Source organism: Ornithorhynchus anatinus, chromosome 16 (assembly GCF_004115215.2).
Source record: "Ornithorhynchus anatinus isolate Pmale09 chromosome 16, mOrnAna1.pri.v4, whole genome shotgun sequence".
Lineage (NCBI taxonomy): Eukaryota > Metazoa > Chordata > Mammalia > Monotremata > Ornithorhynchidae > Ornithorhynchus > Ornithorhynchus anatinus.
The window spans coordinates 37993110-38011774 of NC_041743.1; the positions used below are offsets into that span (position 1 = coordinate 37993110).

Below are 18665 nucleotides of genomic sequence, written 5' to 3' on the forward strand. Positions count from 1 at the left end.
TTCAGTACTTCCAAAGGAAGAAACCTCCAAATCCAAAAAAGTAAATATGAATTTGTATTTTTGAAGAATGTGAAACAATGGTGTTTGCTTAACTGCTCATTTTGTATAAAGTTAATATTGTACTTTAAGATCCGCTAAGTGGAAATTTAACTTTTTTTAATTGAAGAAGCAATATTAATACTAATGGAATCCTAATTAAATGCTTATTTAAATCTGCTGGTGTCAGTGGTCTTTTTCCTCAGCAGCAGCCTGTCTCCAGCCCACTCTAAACTCATTCCTCATCCTCCTTTGACTTTTCCACCAACCCTAGGGGACAGACCCTTCTCCCTCTCCCACTAAAGGAGGGGACGACCAGTCTTTCCAGGGCTCCAGCCCAGGCTTTCAACGAGTACCACCCCTCCAAACAGGGAAGGTTGGGGTCCGACCTCCTCTTAACAGGCCGGTACAGCTGCCAGGCTGAAGTGGATTCTAAGGCCTGACCTATTAATGAGACCCACAAAAGCCACAGTATAAGGTTTGCCATTTATTTTCAACACTCGGGTCCACCAGAGGATTGGGACAGCCTACTGGGGGGGGGGGGGGGGGGGTCGGGGGAAGAGGCGTAGACTCCGGATGAGGTTCCGGGGACAGCGGCCTGCATCCGGAGATCATTCCTCAGGGCTTCGCAGCACCAGCCCCGGGTGGAAGGTCGTTCCCGTCGGCGGGGCCGAGCGGAGCAGCCGCCTCTTGCTCAGGTGAGAGGCTTCTGGTTGACCCGTCGGAAGACTAAAGGGGGGAGAGAGGAGAGGTTATACGGACGGGCAGTCCACGATCTTGAGGGCGGAGTGGAAGGTTGGATTCTCTTGACTCTTCTTCCCCACCCCCTCCGGCTCTCTCAAATGGTGGCCGGGGCCACTGACCGGGGAAGAGTCCTCGTCGTGCAGCAGGCTCTTCAGGTCTTGCAGCATCTTCTCACAGGTGGCAATGATCTCCAGGAGGTGTTGCTGCCTCTGCTCAAGGGCCTTCAGACGCTCTGCGGCCAAGGTGGGCTGGGGAAGGGGGAGACGAGGCCTCATTGAGTTTCGCCACAGGGGAAACCCAATCCTTCGGGAACGGAGGGTCTTCGCGGGGTCCGGAGTTCTAATCCCGGCCCCGCCGCTTGCCTGTTGGGTGACCTTGGCCTAGTCACTCCTCCGGACCCCCAAGAGACTTCTTCCGCCGTCTCCCTTTTGGACCGGGAGCCCCTTATCGGGCGGGGGTCGTCTACCTGTGGTTGAACGGTCCATTCCAAGCGCTCAGTACAGTGCTCTGCACACAGTAAGTGCTCAATAGACAATTCAACGAACACAGTCCTCCCTCCTGTCCTAAGGCACCCACCTGAGCAGCACTGGCAGAGACGGTGCTGGCAGCATCTGGGGCACTGCAGGAGCAAAGAAAGAGGGTCAGTCCCGAGCTGCCCCCCCCCAGCAGCAGCCCCCCATCCCTTTCTCTCCCCCCACCCCCGGCGACCTTTGGGATTCCTGGGTGGGCTCCATCTTCCGGCGGCGCCCCCTGCCCGCCCCCTCCATCCCTTTTATGCCGCCGCCCTCACCGCCGCCCCCTGGCGCTCACGTGGAGTGCTGCAGGCGGCGCGGGCCCTTTAAGGGCGAGGGGGGCGGGGCGGCGGCGGCGTGGCGTCACTTCCGGCGGCCATGGCGCCCTCGCCGCCGCGGCCCGGCCCGGGCTCCTCCGCCGCCTCCGCCTCCGCCTCTGTCACGAGCGTCGTCCCCGCTGTCGCGACCGCCCTCCCCGCCGTCGCGACGCCCCCCTCGCCGCGTCTGCTGCTTCTGCCCGCAGCGGACCCCGGCCGGGGCCGTCGAGGTCGGGACGGGCCCGGGGAGGCGCGCGCCCGAGGAGAGGGAGAGCGCGCGCGCCCGAGGAGGGGGCGAGGGAGCGCGCGCGCCCCCTCGCGGGGGACCGACGTTCGTGCGTGCGCGCGTTTCCTTCCTTCATTCATTCACCCACCCCCATCATTCATTCATTCAACCCCCCAGCGGCGCGCCCCCCTCTCCCCCCGCCTTTTTTTAATGGTGCTTGTTGGTGTTTGTTAAACGCTTATTAGGTGGAAGCAGCGTGGCTCAGTGGAAAGAGGCCGGGCTCGGGAGTCAGAGGTCATGGGTTCGATTCCCGGCTCTGCCCCTTGGCAGCTGGGTGACTGGGCAAGTCACTTCTCTGGGCCTCAGTGACCTCAACTGGAAAATGGGGATGAAGACTGCGAGCCCCACGTGGGACCACCTGATTCCCCTGGGTCTCCCCCAGCGTTTAGAACAGTGCTCTGCACCTAATAAGCGCTTAACAAATACCTATATTAGTATGGTCCCCCTGGAGGCTCCCAGTCTTCATCCCCATTTGACAGAGGAGAGCACTGAGGCCCAGAGAAGTGAAGTTGGTATTGGTTAAACGCTGACTAGGTGCAGAGCACTGTTCTGAGCGCTGGGGGAGATACAGGGTCATCAGGTGGTCCCACGTGGGGCTAACAGGCTTCATCCCCATTTTACAGATGAGGGCACCGAGGCCCAGAGAAGTGAAGTGGGTATTTGTTAAGCGCTTACTAGGTGCAGAGCACTGTTCTAAGCGCTGGGAGAGACACAGGGTCATCAGGTTGCCCCACGTGAGGCTCACCGTCTCAATCCCCATTTTAACAATAATGACAGTAATGTTGCTATTCAAGCGCTTACTAGGTGCAGAGCACTGTTCTGAGCGCTGGGGGAGATCCAGGGTCATCAGCTTGTCCCACGAGGGGCTCACAGGCTTCATCCCTGTTTCACAGATGAGATGACTGAGGCACAGAGAAGTGAAGTGACTTGCCCACAGACACACAGCCGACAAGTGGCAGAGCAGGGATTCAAACACATGACCTCTCACTCCCCGGCCCGGGCTCTTGCCACAGAGCCACTTTAAGCGCTATGTTCAGTCATTCAGTCGTGTTTATTGAGCGCTTGCTACTACTAATAATGTTGGTATTTGTTAAGCGCTGACTATGTTCATTCATTCACTCAATCGTATTTATTGAGCGCTTACTAATGTTGGTATTTGTTAGCGCTATTTTCATTCATTCAGTCGTATTTATTGAGCGCTTACTAATGATGGTAATGTTGGCATTTAAGCGCTGACTATGTTCATTCAGTCATATTTCTTGAGCGCTTACTAATGATGATAATGTTGATATTTGTTAAGCGCCGACTGTTCAGTCGTACTTATTGAGCGCTTACTAATGATAAGGTTGGTTTTTGTTAAGTGCTTTCTGTGTTCGATCGTATTTATTGAGCACTTACTACTACTAATAATGTTGGTATCTGTTAGGCGCTGGCTATGTTCATTCATTCATTCGGTCGTATTTATTGAGCGCTTATTAACGATAATAACGTTGGTGTTTGCAAAGTGCTGACTGTGTTCATTGATTCATTCAGTCGTATTTATTGAGCGCTTGCTACTACTAATAATGTAGGTATTTGTCGAGCGCTTGCTGTGTTCGATCGTATCTATTGAGCGCTTACTACTGATAATGTTGGAATCTGTTAAGCACTGCCTATGTTCATTCAGTCGTATTTATTGAGCGCATACTAATGATAATAACTTTGGTATTTGTTAAGCGCTGACTCTGGGGGGGCTGATCTGCCCAGAACGTCTCTGTAGAAAGATAATCCGGGCAGAAGAGTGAAGTATGGAGGGGAGGGGGAGAGGGGCGCGCTGGTGGGTGATGGGGAGAGGGGCGTGCGTATGGCGGGGAGGGGGAGAGGGTCCCTCATCACTGCCCCCGGGCCCCCCCGGGGTCTCTCCCGCAGGCTGGCGGGAAGCGCTGGGCCTGGCGGTGTCGGCCCTGCGGGCGGGGGGCGTGATCGCCGTGCCCACGGACACGCTGTACGGACTGGCCTGCTCCGCGCTCAGTTCGGCCGCGCTCAGGGACGTGTACCGCATCAAGGGACGCAGCGGGGACAAGCCCCTCGCCCTCTGTCTCGGAAGCGTGGCCGACGTCTACAGGTCAGGACCGGCTCCGGGACGCCGCCTCCCCCCTCCGCCCCCCTCGGACAGCGGGGTCCGAGGGGACTGGGCACCGGCTGGGAGCCGGCACACCTGGGATCTGACCCCAGCCCTGCCACTTGCCTGCTGGATCACAGTTGGGCAAGTCACTCGACTCCTCGCCTCGCCTTTCTCGTCTGCAAAATGGGGATCGAACGCCCACCCTTTTAGGTTGTGAGACCCACGCGGAATGGGGACTGTATCCGACTTGACTGTTATCTCGGTGCTTAGCGCGGTTCTTGCTGCCTAGTGAGCGCTCAGCACAGCTCGGTTATCTTTAACAAGAAGAGATCCTGCTTTCCCTCCCCCTCCCTTTTTTTAAAATGGTCCTTGTTAAGCGCATAGCATATGCCAAATGCTGTACTTAACACCGGGTTAGGTAGAAGACGGTCAAGCCTGACACATTCTCTTTCCCGCATGGGGCCCCTACTCCTAAATAAGAGGGAGGAGGATTTAATCCCCATTTGCCCGGTGAGGTAACTGGTGCCCAGCGAAGTGATTTGCCCAAGGTCACGAAGCAGACAAGTGGCAGAGCCGGGATCGGCACCCTCCCCTTCCCACCGGGTGGGGCGTCTCCTGTTGGGGGCCTTCCGGGGACGAGGAGGGTGGGCTGCGGAGTAGCCGGGCCCCACCGTCATTCCCCCGTGAGGCATCTTGCCCTCGGATGCTCAGCATTCATCGCCCGGAGGGCTTTGGAGCCGACGACCGTCTTTGAGCGGCTGGCGGGGGGGGGGGCGGAGGGCGGAACCCGCTTGACCTCGTGGCCTCCGGGAGGGCGAGCCCAGCCGGGGCTCCGTGCCCAGCCCGCCGCTGCCTTGCCGAACAGGTACTGCCTAGTGAGGGTTCCCCGGGAGCTGCTGCGGGACCTGCTGCCCGGCCCGGTGACGCTGGTGATGGAGCGATCCCACGAGCTCAACGGCGATCTCAACCCTTTCACTCCCGTGAGTCGTTGACGCGCGCCCCTTTCCGGCCCTTCCGCACCCCGGGCTGTCGTGGCCCGCTTTCGTTCATCCCGTCGTACTTCTCGAGCGCTTACTGTGTGCGGGGCACGGTACTGAGCGCTGGGGAGAGTAAGTCGGCCTGCTCACCGGTTCCCCCTTCAAATCTGGCAGACCACCATCCTCCCCACCCTCACGTCTCCTCTGCCTACTGCCACTTCAGCCCTTCCGCTCCACCTTAAATTCCCACTTGGGTTCTTGCGGCATATGCTCGATCACTCCCCCCCCCCCCCCCATCTGTAACGAGATTTTAAGCATCTCGTCTGCCCCGCTAGAATGAAAGCCCCTCGAGGGCAGGGATCGCGTTTTCTAGCCCTTTCGTAGCCTTCCGAGCACTCGGCGCGGGGCGCCGCGCCCGACGGGGGCCGACGGAGGGTCGATTTTCGTCCAGGCCTCCCCGCTGACCCTCTCTCCTCCGGCTCGCAGCTGGTGGGCATCCGGATCCCCCGCCACGCCTTCATGCGGCAGCTGGTCCAGAAGTTCTCGGGACCCCTGGCCCTCACCAGTGCCAACGTCAGCTCGCAAGCCAGCTCGCTGACCGTCAAGGTAAGGGCCCCCCCAACCACCTCCGCGCTCTCAGTTAACCTAAGAAATATCACTTGTGTTCGATCTTGATTGTGATCTCTTTGAAGGCTCAGATGCCTAAGGCTGCTGTTTTGTTAACGTTTGTGTTTAAATTCCTTATCTGGCATTTATTTTGGGGTCTGTGGGTCCTGCTGGGTTATAACCTCCTTGAGGATAGAGAGCGTTTCTATTGGTTCTTCGGCAGTCTCCCAGGGGCTTAAGAAATACCATCCATGGACTCTCGTCTCATCTCCGAGCATCTAGCGCGGTGTTCTACCCAGGCGGTGGCCCCAGCGGTCGACCGATGGGGTCGAGGAGAGACACACGTTCCGTTTCATCTTATCTCTCAGGAGTTCCGGGACCTGTGGCCTCAGTTATCCTTGATCGTCGACGGGGGGCCGATCGGAGATGTCCAGAGCCCCGAATGTCGCCTGGGCTCGACCGTGGTGGACCTGTCCGTCCCCGGCAAGTTCAGCGTCATCCGGCCAGGCTGGTAGGTGGGCGGCCGGGCCGCCGACTCACCGGGGGAGCCCGGCAGGGCATCTAGAAGTTCAGGAAGTCACCCGCCCTACCTCTCCCCGACCCCCCAGCCTGGCGGGAGGGTGCGGAGGGCCAGGCGGGGCCACGCGCATCACTGCAACACGGTCGCCTCGATGGCACCACGGTTTCCTCTCGCTGCAAGGAAGCTCTTCCCTATAGAGCTTGAGATTTTATTTTTGGGAGACCTCGTAAACCATCGCTTTTTCATTCATTCATCCAGTAGTATTTATTGAGCGCTTACTATGTGCAGAGCACCGTACTAAGCTCGTTTATGCGTTTGGATCTCTACCCTCTGAGCACTTGATACCCACCCCACCTTCCGCCTCATAGCACTTACCCATAATTTATTTTCACGTCTGTCTCGCTGTCGGCTTCTAGCTCCGTTTCTCCCGGCTCTGCCACTTGTCAGCCGTGTGACTGTGGGCAAGTCACTTCACTTCTCTGTGCCTCAGTTCCCTCATCTGTAAAATGGGGATGAAGCCTGTGAGCCCCACGTGGGACCACCTGATTCCCTTGTGTCTACCCCAGCGCTTAGAACAGTGCTCTGCACATAGTAAGCGCTTAACAAATACCAACATTATTATTATTATTATTATTATTATTATTATTATTCCCCGGTGCGTGGCACATAGTAAGTGCTTAACAAATACCATCATCGTTCCCCGCCGCCCCACCCGGCGGTGGTGAGGTGTGGGTCATCCTGTTGATCCTGGAAATCAGAGCTGGGGGCTGGGGATGCCAGAAAGCAGCCTGGAGGCAGCTCCGCCTCCTTCCAGCCGGTGAACCTGGGTGGCTTAAGGGATAGAGCCCGGGCCTGGGAGTCAGAAGGACTTGGGTTCTAATCCCGGCTCCACCGCTTGTCTTCCGTGTGGCCTCGGGCAAGCCCCTTCACGTCTCCGGCCCTCAGTCACCTCACCAGTGAAATGGGGTTAAGAGCCTGAGCCCCTCGGGGGACGGGGGACGGGGACTGCGTCCGACCCGATTAACCCGTATCTACCCCGGCGCTCAGAACGGCGTTTGACCGATAGTGAGCACTTAACCGAAACCATCATACCAGTAGCCATTTCCACAGGCCACATTTCCCAGCCCCCGTGGCCAGGTGGGGATCGTGCTGTGTTGGCTCGGCTGGCGTGATTGGCGGTCAGAATCCGGGGGCTGCAATTTCTGTCCACGCCCGGGGGAAGACCTTACCATCTTCCGCTTCCCTCCACAGTGCCCTGACCCAGACGGCCGACATCCTCCAGAGAAAGTACGGTTTGCAGCCGTCCGAGGACTCTCACCCTTAGCATCGGAAGCCAGCGGGGTCGAGGTCGTCGTGCTAGGCACCGTGTGTCTTTGGGTTTTTATGGCCTTGTTTAATGAGGTCGGCGGGGTGGGCTCTCTCAGCCCTGCTCTTTGGGGGAGTCGTTCAAGTAAGTCAGCCCTCCCTTTCGGCCGAATTCTCATCTAGAGACCTTCCTGGGCGCGCTGGGCGGCCTCGGTTGGCGACTAGACTGGCGGCTGCGTCTTTACGGATGGTTCCGGGGGGGAAAGCACGTCCGGGCCCCGTCGTCCTGCTCTGTGCCCGGAAAGTCCGGCACATACAGAGGAACGAGGTGCAGCTTGACTGGCCGAGGGGAAGGAGCCCGGGCCTGGGTTCTAATCGCGGCTCTGCCGGGTGCCTGCTGCGTGATTTTGGGCGAGTCACTTAACCTCTCTGTTAAAATGGTGTTTCGAACCTATTTAGACCGTGAGCCCCATCGGTTCAAGGACTGTATCCAACCCGATTAACTCAGATCTACCCCAGAACTGTGTCTGACACAGGGCCAGCCCCTAACAGATCCAGTTGTACAAATAGAGAGCTCTTACCCCGTCCTCAGGCTAGAGGTGGGCTCCGGGTTCGAAATCCCTTGTGTTTGCCGGAGCCTGCCCTAGCGTCAGGAAGTCACTTCGAAGTTGCTGGATCTTTCGGGTAGGCTAGTTCGCGGTCCGGAGAGGGGAATCGAGAAGTAGAATCTCTGACCGTGAAGGTGCGTCTCCTTCCCTGCCTCTCCTTAGGGATGGAGCGGCAGCGGCCCAGCGGAGAGACGCAGATGACCAAATCTGCGTTCGCCTGTTCCGGGTTGGAACGCCAATGCAATAAAAGCCCCCGAGGGCGTAATTACCCTGTGACTGGCTTGTGATTTGTGGTTCCAGCTTTGAGTCTTACCGAAAAAGCACGTCTTCTCCTAGAGGCCTTCCTTGACTTGAGCCCTCATTTCCTCTTCTCCCGCTCCCTTCTACGTCGCCCTCGCACCTGGATTTCCACCCTTTACTCAGCCCTCTCTCAGCCCCACAGCACTTCCGTACGACTCCGTGACCCTGCTATCAACGCCTGTCCTCCCCTCCGGGCTTTGAGCACGTCGTGGCCGGGGGACGTGTCTACCAACCGTTCTATTGTACTCTCCCAAACGCTTAGCGCGGTGTTCTGCACACCGCAGACGCTTAAAAAACACTTGAGTCCTCTCCTCCGCTCCACAGCACCGAATCGACTCGTCGCCTCTCGCCCGCGGGGGCCGGTCCCGGAGGGCATTCTGTACAAGGTGATAGCGAGAGAATCCACTTACTTGCGTAAACGGGACACTGCACGTCTCTTTATTTTATACAAATCACAGTAGCACTGTAAATGGCTCTGGTAGGTGGGAGTAATTCACCGAGATTGGTGCAAACAGAGGGGGATGTGTGAGGAGGAGACGCGGACGATGAAAGCTGGCGAATGCTGTGGTTATTCGGGGATCTGCTTTCTCCTCCCTCCACCCTCCGCTGCCCCTCTCCTTTGACACTGGGGGGGGGGGGGGAGGGGGTCCCAGATTCTCCCTCTACAGCACCCACCGGCCGGGCGGAGGCGAGTTTGCCTGATTGGCGGCCTACGATTTTAGATTAAGGAAGAAGACCCAAAGCTTTCCCAAACATTCGAATGAAATTCAGCGGCAGCCGAACGCCCCGCCCGGAAGGACGGGTGTGATGGGAGCTGGGAGCCCAAGTGGCGTCGGTGGTTTCAGAGCTTCGGGATCGGTTACGAGGGAAGCTTAGGCCCGGAAGGGATCCCCTGTCGGAGAACTACGTGAACTCCCCCGGCCCTGGGGGAATCCGTTCGCCCACTGGCCTCTCCACGGGGGACGGTCGATCGCCGCAGCGCCCGGCTCGAACCCGAGGTCCATCCGGCCCAGTAACCCGTCCGTCGGTGGCGAGGGAGGGAGCGAGGCGGGACGCCGGGGCGGGAAGGGACCGGGGTACGTGCTGGGCCGGGAATCCCGATCTCTCCTCTTCAGGAGGAGAGCGACTGGCGGTGAGAGACCGCAGACACCGAATCCAGCACCCTCCCTTCGGCTACAGAGTCCAGGTCTAGAAAGGATTCTTCGCGTCTTTTCTCCCCACCCCGATTCCGTGGCACCGGGTCGCCGACCCGGTTTCCCTCACGCCCGCCCCCCGCTCCGAACCGGCCCCCCGCCGCTTCCGCCTCCGCCGCCGGCCCTCCCGGAGGAGGAGGAGGGTCCCGGGCGGCGTCGGGCCGAGACCGGGGGGCCCGCGCCGGCTCGCCCGCGGTCACGTCACGGTTCCGGGCTCGGCCTCCCCGGGTCGGGGCCGCCGCCGCGGACGGGCTCCCCCCGCCCGCCCGGTCACATGAGCCACCGCTCCTTCTCCCTGCTGAAGTGTTCGGCCCAGCGGCGCGTCAGCTGCAGGTAGAGGTTGGGCTGGTGGGGCAGGTAGTCCAGGTACAAGCGGGTGAGGGTCTTCTTGGGCACGGCCTTCTCGATCTGGGTCCCCTCGTGCCACTCGTTGAAGGAGGTGATGGAGACGATCTCCGGCCGGACGGTCAGGGCGGCCTGCAGGGCCGTCTCGTAGTACTTGCCGTTGACGCGGTTGCGGGTGTTGTGGTTGTTCCAGGGCCGGATGCTGGTGTCCACGTAGCCCGGCCCCACGCTGGGGATGAACAGCAGGTTGTGGGCGTCGCAGAAGCCCTTCACCGCCTTCCAGTTCTGGTGGGACGAGCCGAAGGAGAAGCCGTTGGAGGCGAAGTACGTGTACATGCCGTCGAAGCCGGCCGTCAGGATGTCGCGCTTGTGGCCCTCCTCCACCAGCAGGGCGATGAAGACGCCGTCGTAGGGGGTGTGGCGCAGCGAGTGGGAGCCCGAGGCCGTCAGCAGGTTGGCCCAGGCCTCCGGCGGGGTCAGGTAGGAGTCGTAGATGTAGAAGAGGGGCAGGCTCCGCCCCGTGGTGCTCTTGTATCTGTACATGGCCCCGTGGGCCCCGTACCTAGAGACGGAACGGGGTGCCCGGGACTCGGGAGGCTGAGTGGAGAGATCCCGGCCCCGGGAGCCCCAGAACCCGGGTTCTCGTTCCCGCCCGCCCGCTGCTGCGCTGCGACCCCGGGCAAATCCTTTAACTTCCCCGCCTCGGTTTCCTCATCTTTAATGGGGGGATTCGATCCCCGTCCTCTTTCCTACCCGGACCGCGAGTCCCACGTGGGACGGGGACCGGGTCCGACCTATTTCCGACCTCTCTGTCCCAGGGCTTAGGGAGGTGCTTGGCCCGTTGTAAGCGCTTGAATCGCACCGGCCGCTATTACCCGCGGGCCCTCGGAGCTGGCAGGATCAACCAGAACCGGCTTGGCTGGGCCACGGAGCTCCACGCCACCCTGAGCTGGGGAACCTGGCCGCTCCCCCCCCCCCCCATCTGAGAGGCGGCACGGCCTAGTGGCGGGAGCACGGGCTTGGGACGTGGGTTCTAATCCCGGCGCCGCCACTTCTCGGCCGTGCGACCTCGGACGAGTCACTCGACTTCTCCGGGCCTCGGTTCCCTCGTCTGTCCAGTGGGGATTAAGACCGTGGGACAGATTGGGTACCGTGTATCTACCCTAGTGCTGGGCGCACAGTGAGCGCTTGACAGATACCAACGTCACTATTACTTCAGTTGACTGACCGCCTGCCCGGGGCTCGGGTGGGGAAGGGTGAGGGGAAAGGGGGAGTCCCTGGGCCAACCCGCCCGCCCCTGCCTTACGTGTCCATGATGTATTTGATGTTTTCGTGCAGGGTGCGGTCATCCCGCCCCTTGTACGGCTGAATGTGAAAGGCCACCTGTAACAAACCAGAGACGTGTTACCAACCGAATAAGCAGCACCCGTCCCTACCCGCGAGGGAAGGGGGCTCGGATCCCCTGGGGGAATTCTAGCGTTGTCGGACTTTCCCGGGCACTTGGTGCACGGTGGGCGCTCGATAAATACCGTCGACCGACCGTTAGCACGGCAGCTGCGGAGAGGCAGCGTGGGCCTAGTGGAAGGAGCCTGGGTCCCGGGTTCTAGTCCCGGTCTGGCCACTGGCCTGCCTGTCACCCTGGGGCAATCCACGTCACCTCTTTGGGCCTCAGTTCCCGCCTCCGTTAAATGGGGTCAAGAAACCTGCTCTACTTCTTAGACTACGCAACCAGTGTGGGATGGAGACTTTCTACCCGCGGTGCTTAGCCTCATGAAAGCACTTTACAACTGTCATTATTAAAGCTGGGAGACGTGCTCAGAGCAGTGGCTGCTTCTGGCTAAAAGACTTTTTGGTCCCAGGGCCTACGAGCTACTCGTACGTGTTCAGTGCAGAGACTCGGCGCTTAGAACAGGGCCCGGCGCAGAGTAAGCATTTAACGGATACCACGGAAACAACAAAAACCACCCACTGCTCTGGGTTTATTGATATGAGTTCTTCCCAGCCAATTAAAGATTTCTTAATTGAACACAAGGACATAGGAAAGGGAAATCTGCTATGCAGTCACCACTTCAGCAGGTCAACTCACCCTACCATTTGGGACCCGACGATCTTGTATCTACTCCGGCGCTTAATACATTGCTTGACACGTAGTAAGCGCTTAACATCTACCACAATCATTATTATTTAAGCGCTTACTCATCCACGTAGCCGTTCTTCTCATCCCCCCTCTCCCTCCGAGAACTTTTGTGTCTCCCCTATTAGACCGTAGGCTTCCCGAGGGCAGGGATCGTGCGTTCTGATTCTACCGTTCTCTCCCGAGCCCCTAATTCGGCGCACATAGCGGGTGTTCAGCGGGTAGTCTGGGACCTGACAGCCAGAGGGGAACTGGGACGTGATCCATCGTCTGGCTGAAAGACGGGGCTCTGGCCCACAAATGAGGGAAATGTTGGGGGGACGAGGGAGGGAGAGAGTCTTTCCATACGTATTTATTATTCTATTTATTAATGATGTGGACAAATCTAGAATTCTATTTACATCGATGCTATCGATGCCCCTCTACTTGTTTTGTATTGGTGTCCGTCTCCCCCGTCCCAGACTGTGAGCCCGTTGTTGGGTAGGGATTTTCTCCATTTGTTGCCGAATTGTACTTTCCAAGCGCTTGGTACAGCGCTCCGCACACAGGAAGCGCTCGATAAATACGATCGAATGGATGAATCCGTCATCGTCTACAGCTTCAACGAGGCAGGGACCGACCTTAATGTTGTACCGGTGTGCGGTATCCAGAATGGCCGGCACCAGGTCATCTGAGGGTTCCCCGTTGTCATCTGCCATGCCCGGCGGGTACCAGGACAAGACCAGGACCCCTGCAACTCAAGCCACAGTAGCTGCTGGAGGGGAAGGGTGCCCCGCCCCAGATTTCTCCGGGTGACGAGATTCCACCCATCCCCGCTCCCCCAGCCCCACCTCCGCTACAGAAATAGATTTTTTTCTCGGAGTGTCACAGAGGAGGCCCGCAGTTCTTAGAAAGGCAAAGTTCTGAGGCTTGCAACTACTAAAAGGAACTGGGATAGAGAGAAGGCGCGTCCTGCGGGGATTTTTCGGTTCTTGGGAGACTACGCCACGAAATATAGTCGGCGGATACGATTCCCGCCCCCGGAGTTTACGATCGAGAGGTTGAGTTTAGGTGCCGTTCCTTAGTGAAGGCCTGGATTTGAAAATGGAGTTGTGGTAAGACCGTGTAAGTCTCAGCCTATGCAAGCACACGCTTCAGCCCTTATTTATACTCGTCCTAAGGCTTCGGTATAGACGGTATATATGGTATATATGTTTCTCAATCGCTTCGGCGATTCAGTATTTCTATGTCTGCTCCCCCCCATTAGAGTGTAAGTTCCTCCCGGTCAGGGAGTGTTTCTCTGTAGGTTGCCCCGATGAAAGGATGAATGGAATATATATATATATATATATTAAACATATATACTTACAGGACCGGGCCTTTGTCATATAGCAGAGGGCGAGTATGGACTGTGACAGTCGGGAAATTCAACCCACCCGGAAAAAGCCCCTCTTAATAGCTGGGGCAGCGGGGAGGGGCAGAGAGCTACAAGAGGCAGGTACCGATCGAGAGCCGGAGGTCATCGGGAAGCTGACGACCCGATCGTCTCTCCAAGATGCGGCCGCTGCCGGGCGGGGAGCCCCTCCCCTCGAGACTAGGCTCGGAGCAAGGCCCACGACGCCAAAGTCGATGGGTCAATTAACCGGCGGTAGCACGGGCCCGGGAGCCAGAGGACCTGGCTTCTGATCCCGGCTCCCACACGTGCCTGCGGCGTGACCTTGGGTAAGTCACTTGGCTTCTCTCTTCCTCAGTCTCTTCGGCCACAGAAGGGGGATTCGACACCTCTGCTCCCCCTTACTTAGACTGTGAGCCCCATGTGGGACGGGGACTACGTCTGACCCGATTCACTCGCATCCACTTCGGTGCTTAGGACAACGCTCGATACGCAGTAAGCGCTTAACGATATCAATAAAAAAAAATTGAAGATGAATTTCTGAAAGACGTCGGAGCTGTCCACGGGCCACGGTGCCGATATCCCTCTGGAAAGAGCCGGAAAGGGGACGAGCAGAAACCCGTCCGACTTACCCACGCCTCCAAAATCTATATTTATTAATGTCCGTTTCCCCCTCGGTAAGTTCTCTGTGGGCAGGGAACGTATCTACCGACTCCGTTCTATGCTACTCTCCCAAGCGCTTGGTACAGCCCTCTGACTGTGCGCTCGTTGTGGGCGGGTTACGTGCCTGCCCGTTGCGTTGAACTCTCCCAAGCGTTTAAGTACAGTACTTTGCACACCGCGAGTGCTCAAGAAACGTAATCGAGCGAACGAACGCTCGGCGCACAGGAAGTCCTCAACAACTACGTCGGTTGATTCATTCCCGAGCAGCAAGTCCATTTAACGAACTACCAAAAACGGAGTGCCCCACGTAGAACCATCTGTACCTTCTTGGGTAACGTTTTAAATATTTTCAAAAGTGTAACAACTTGGAGGGGCTTGACCTTTTAAGCGCTCGGTCGGTAGCATCGACTGTAGCGGCCCAAGACGCGCTGTGAACAGAGAGCCCGGCCTGCTCCGCTCATTTTCCTTTTCGGGTCAATCTTTTCCCCGCCCCTCGGCAAAGGACGCAGGACGTCCTAAAGACACAAAAATAACGCAATTTCGTGTGCCCCTTCATCCTCAGAGATGTAACTCGGTTTCCCTTCGCAAGCGACCATCCTCTAGGCGCCGGCCTCCTGGGGCACTTGGTGCTTAGGACGGTGCTTGGCGCAGAGTAAGCCCTTAACAAATATCATCATCATCATCATCATCATCTCCGCTTCTATCGCTGTCTTGGCCTCCCCAGAAAGTGGCCGAGAAGATCGTTCCCAGTCCGGGTCAGCCGCTTCCGCCCCACTCCACTTGGTTCGTGTTTTTTCGCTCCGGATAGCGCAGCCCGAAAAAGTCCCCGTCTCTTGCTCCCAGGTCAGCAACCTCAATTCGTCCGGGCCGGAAACGTCACTACCGTCGATCGACCGATCGACCCGAGCCGACCGCCCTGCCCCCGGCGTCACCGGGCGAGGGCCCACGACTCCTGGCGCCGCACAGAGCGAGGAGGACGAAGACGCCAGTCTAGTCGTAGTAGTTGGTCGCCAGGCCTCTAAACCTTTCCACCCCGCTCGTCCGCAGCAGGGAAGCCCCTTCGATCCTGACCGCCACCCTCCTCTTGACCGAGGCTGGGGTCGCCTGCCCGGGACCCCGGAGGAGGGGCTGGGGTTTCGGGGTGGGGGGGTCGGAAGGAAAGGGGGAGCGGCTGGAGCGGGGCACAGGCCCCGGGGGAAGGGGAGAGAGGAGGGACCAAGTTATTCATTCAGTCGCATCTATCGAGCGCTTGCTAGGTGGACTAAGCGCTCGGAACGGACAGTTCGGCAACGGAGACCGTCCCTGCCCAACGACGGGCTCACGGTCTACACGGGGGAGACGGACGGCGAAACGAGACCGGGCCGGCATCTAAATCGTTAAGATGAGTAGAATCACGGACACGTACGACTCAAGTTATCGACGCCCGTCTACTCGTTTTGCCGTCCGTCTCTCCGGACTGCGAGCCCGTCGTGGGCAGGGCCGGTCTCCACCGGTTGCCCGGTCGTACTTTCCAAGCGCTCAGTCCGGCGCTCTGCACACGCTAAGCGCTCGGCAGATGGGTGGAAAGGTGTTGGGGGGTGGGGGAGGGGGGAGGCCGGAGAAGCAGCACGGCCCGGTGGCGAGAGCCCGGGCTGGGGAGTCCGAGGGCGCGGGTTCTAATCCCGGCTGGGCCGCTCGTCCGCCGCGTGACCTCGGGCGAGTCACTTCACCCCTCTGGGCCTCGGTTCCCTCCTCCGGAGAAGGGGTCGAAGACCGTCGGCCCCGCGCTGGGACAACGCGATCATCACCCGGGACGTCCCCCCCCCCGTGCCGAGGACGGGGCACCCGGGGGGCGGGAGGAGGGGATGGGGGTGGCGCCCCTTACCGATGGCGGCCGCCTCGAGCTGAGTCATGTGGTCGTCGAGGACGTCGGGGTCCCGGGAGCTGTAGGGCCCGAGCTCGGGGTAGAAGCTGGAGCCCAGGTCGTCGGGGGGGCTGTGGCGGCCCTTGGGGTAGCCGGCCGAGATCTTGGGGTCCCAGTGGGGCACCATGACGTGGTCCCAGTGCAGGTAGCGGCCCTCCCGCCCGGGGCTCCCGTACCACGAGTAGTAGAAGACGTGCAGGGCGTCGTAGACGGCCGGGCCCGGGGGCCGGGCCGGGGCCGGGGGCCGGGCGGAGCCGGGGCCCGCCGTGCGGGGCTCCCGGGGCTCCCGGGGGTCCCGGGGGTCCCGGGCCAGCACCGGCGGCCCGTCGGGAGGCTTCAGCGTGCGCAGCCCCATCAGCGTCCCGAAGGCGAACAGCAGGACGAGGAAGAGGCCCAGCAAGGCGCGCCGCCGCCGCCGCCGGGCCATGGCCGAAGGGCCCCGGGGACCCCCGAAGGCCCCGGCCCCGGCCCCGGCCCCGGCCCCGGCCCGCTTGGGACGCTCCTCCTCCTCCTCGTCCTCCTCGTCCTCCCTCCTCTCCCTCCTCCTCTCCCTCCTCTTCCCCCCTCCTCCTCGTCGTCGTCGTCCTCGGCCTCCTCCCAGGCCTGGACCCGCCGTTGCCTAGAGACGGCAGCCTCCCCGGCCGCTCCCCGCGGCCTCGCTCCGCCCCCCGCCCCCCGCGCACGCCCCGCCCCGGCCTCCGGCCCCCCGCCCTCCTCTCCCGCCCGGCCCGGGCCCCGAGCCCCCTCCCCCCCCAGGACCGGCCATCACGTCCCCTCCCCGGGCCCGGCCCGGGCCCCACGCCCTCTGGCCCGCTGCCCTCTGCCCGCTGCCCTCTGCCCGCTGCCCTCTGCCCCCTGCCCTCTGCCCTCTGCCCCCTGCCCTCTGCCCCCTGCCCTCTGCCCCCTGCCCTCTGCCCGCTGCCCTCTGCCCCCTGCCCTCTGCCCTCTGCCCCCTGCCCTCTGCCCCCTGCCCTCTGCCCCCTGCCCACTCCCCTCTGCCCGCCGGGCGAGCAGAGGGGGCGGGGGAGGCCTTCCTTTCCTTCCCCCGAACCCGGGGCCGCCCGGGGCGCCGCCGACTGCCCCCCACCCTCCTCTGGTCCCCACCCAAATGAGAAGCGGAGCGGACAGAACCCGGGCTTGGGAGTCAGAGGACGTGGGTTCTAATCCCCGGCTCCGCCACTCGTCCGCTCTGTGACCTCGGGCCGGCCGCTTCCCTTCTCTGGGCCTCGGTGACCCCATCTGGAAAGGGGGGATGGAGACCGTGAGCCCCATTGAGACCGTGAGCCAGGGACCGCGGCCGACCCGATTTGCTCGTATCTACCCCGGGCAGCGTGGCTCAGTGGAAAGAGCAGGGACTTGGGAGTCAGAGGACACCGGTTCGAATCCCGCCTCTGCCACTTGTCAGCTGGGTGACCGTGGGCCAGTCACTTCACTTCTCTGGGCCTCGCTTCCCTCGTCTGTAAAATGGGGATGAAGACTGGGAGCCTCACGTGGGACGATCTATGACCCTGTATCTACCTCGACGCTTAGAACGGTGCTCTGCACACAGTAGGCGCGTAGCGAAGACCGACGTTAATCAATACGGGGCTTGGCACCTAGTGAGCGCTGAACGGATAGCATTCTTCTTCTTATTTTTATCCTCTCCCCCGCCTACGGCATGGAAAGGCCCGAGCGGCGGCAGGAGAGGGGCAGGGGCGGCTTGTGGGGCCTAGCGGAGAGTGGGAGCGGGGCCTCTCAGCTCACCCCTTGCTCCCTGATCCCCCCAAGACCCGTGGCCCTTGGGACACGAGTCCGCGCTGGCCCGCTGGGGGTTGCGAGAAGCAGCCTGGCCTGGGGCCCGGTGGAAAGAGCGTGGGCCCGGGAGTCAGAGGACCCGGCTTCTCATCCGCCTGGCTTCTCATCCCGGCTCTGCCGACGGCTCGCTGCGTGAATGTGGGCAAGCCGCCCGATTTCTCTCTGCCTCGGTTTCCTCAACTGCAAAATGGGGCTTCGGTAACCGCTCACCCTCCTCCTCCTCCAGACTGGCGGCCAAAGACAGGGCAGGGACGGTGGCTGACCTAATTCGCTCGGACCTACCCCGTCGCTTTTTATTGTTGAACTGTTCTTTCCCAAGCGCTTGGTACAGGGCTCTGCACACAGTAAGCGCTCCGTAAATATGACTGAATGAATGACGCGGAGTGAGTGCTTAACAAGTACCCTAAAACAAGTGAGCAAACCTCCTGCCAGCGAAGGCTGGGCCTAGGCGTTCATTCATTCGGTCGCTCGTATCTATTAAGCACGCACTGTGTGCGGAGCGCCGTACTAAGCACTTGGGAGAGTAGAATACGACTCATTCATTCAACAGTATTTACTGAGCGCTTACTATGTGCAGAGCACCGTACCAAGCGCTTGGAATGGACAAATCGGTAACAGATAGAGACGGTCCCTGCCCTTTGACGGGCTTACGGTCTAACTTGTCTGCCCCGTGACCATGGGCGGGTCACTTCACTTCTCTGGGCCTCAGTGACCTCATCGTAAAATGGGGATTCATTCATTCGATCGTATTTATGAAGCGCTTACTGCCTGTCGAGCACCGTATGAAGCACTCGGGAAAGTACAATATAACAGTAAACGATACACGTAGACGTCCCCGGCCCACGACGCGCTTACAGTCTAGAAGGGGTTTAAGACTAAGACCCCCGCGTGGCGGACCTGATTCCCGCGGCGCTTAGAACAGTGCTTGGCACATAGTAGACGCTTA

The 18665-nt window shown here is 60.0% G+C and overlaps 2 protein-coding genes across 3 annotated transcripts; one reads left to right on the forward strand and one right to left on the reverse strand.

Annotated features, from left to right (window-relative positions):
- Positions 1 to 1655: 1655 nt before the first annotated feature.
- On the forward strand, positions 1656 to 8291 carry YRDC (yrdC N6-threonylcarbamoyltransferase domain containing). Its single transcript, XM_029080742.1, has 6 exons — positions 1656 to 1839; positions 3804 to 3999; positions 4865 to 4979; positions 5463 to 5582; positions 5951 to 6093; positions 7354 to 8291. Exons 1-6 carry the CDS (start codon positions 1671 to 1673, stop codon positions 7424 to 7426), a joined length of 816 nt encoding a protein of 271 aa, XP_028936575.1. The 5' UTR covers positions 1656 to 1670; the 3' UTR covers positions 7427 to 8291.
- A 430-nt stretch (positions 8292 to 8721) lies between these two features.
- MANEAL (mannosidase endo-alpha like) lies at positions 8722 to 16376 on the reverse strand. Of its 2 annotated transcripts, XM_029081351.1 has the most exons (4): positions 15887 to 16376; positions 12608 to 12717; positions 11160 to 11236; positions 8722 to 10415 (listed from the first exon to the last, which is right to left on the reverse strand). In XM_029081351.1, exons 1-4 carry the CDS (start codon positions 16350 to 16352, stop codon positions 9779 to 9781), a joined length of 1290 nt encoding a protein of 429 aa, XP_028937184.1. In that variant the 5' UTR covers positions 16353 to 16376; the 3' UTR covers positions 8722 to 9778. The 2 variants fall into 2 exon arrangements, with proteins under 2 accessions (XP_028937184.1, XP_016083524.1); XM_016228038.2 differs by lacking the exons at positions 11160 to 11236; positions 15887 to 16376 and having other exon boundaries at positions 12608 to 12678.
- Between the last annotated feature and the right edge of the window lie 2289 nt (positions 16377 to 18665).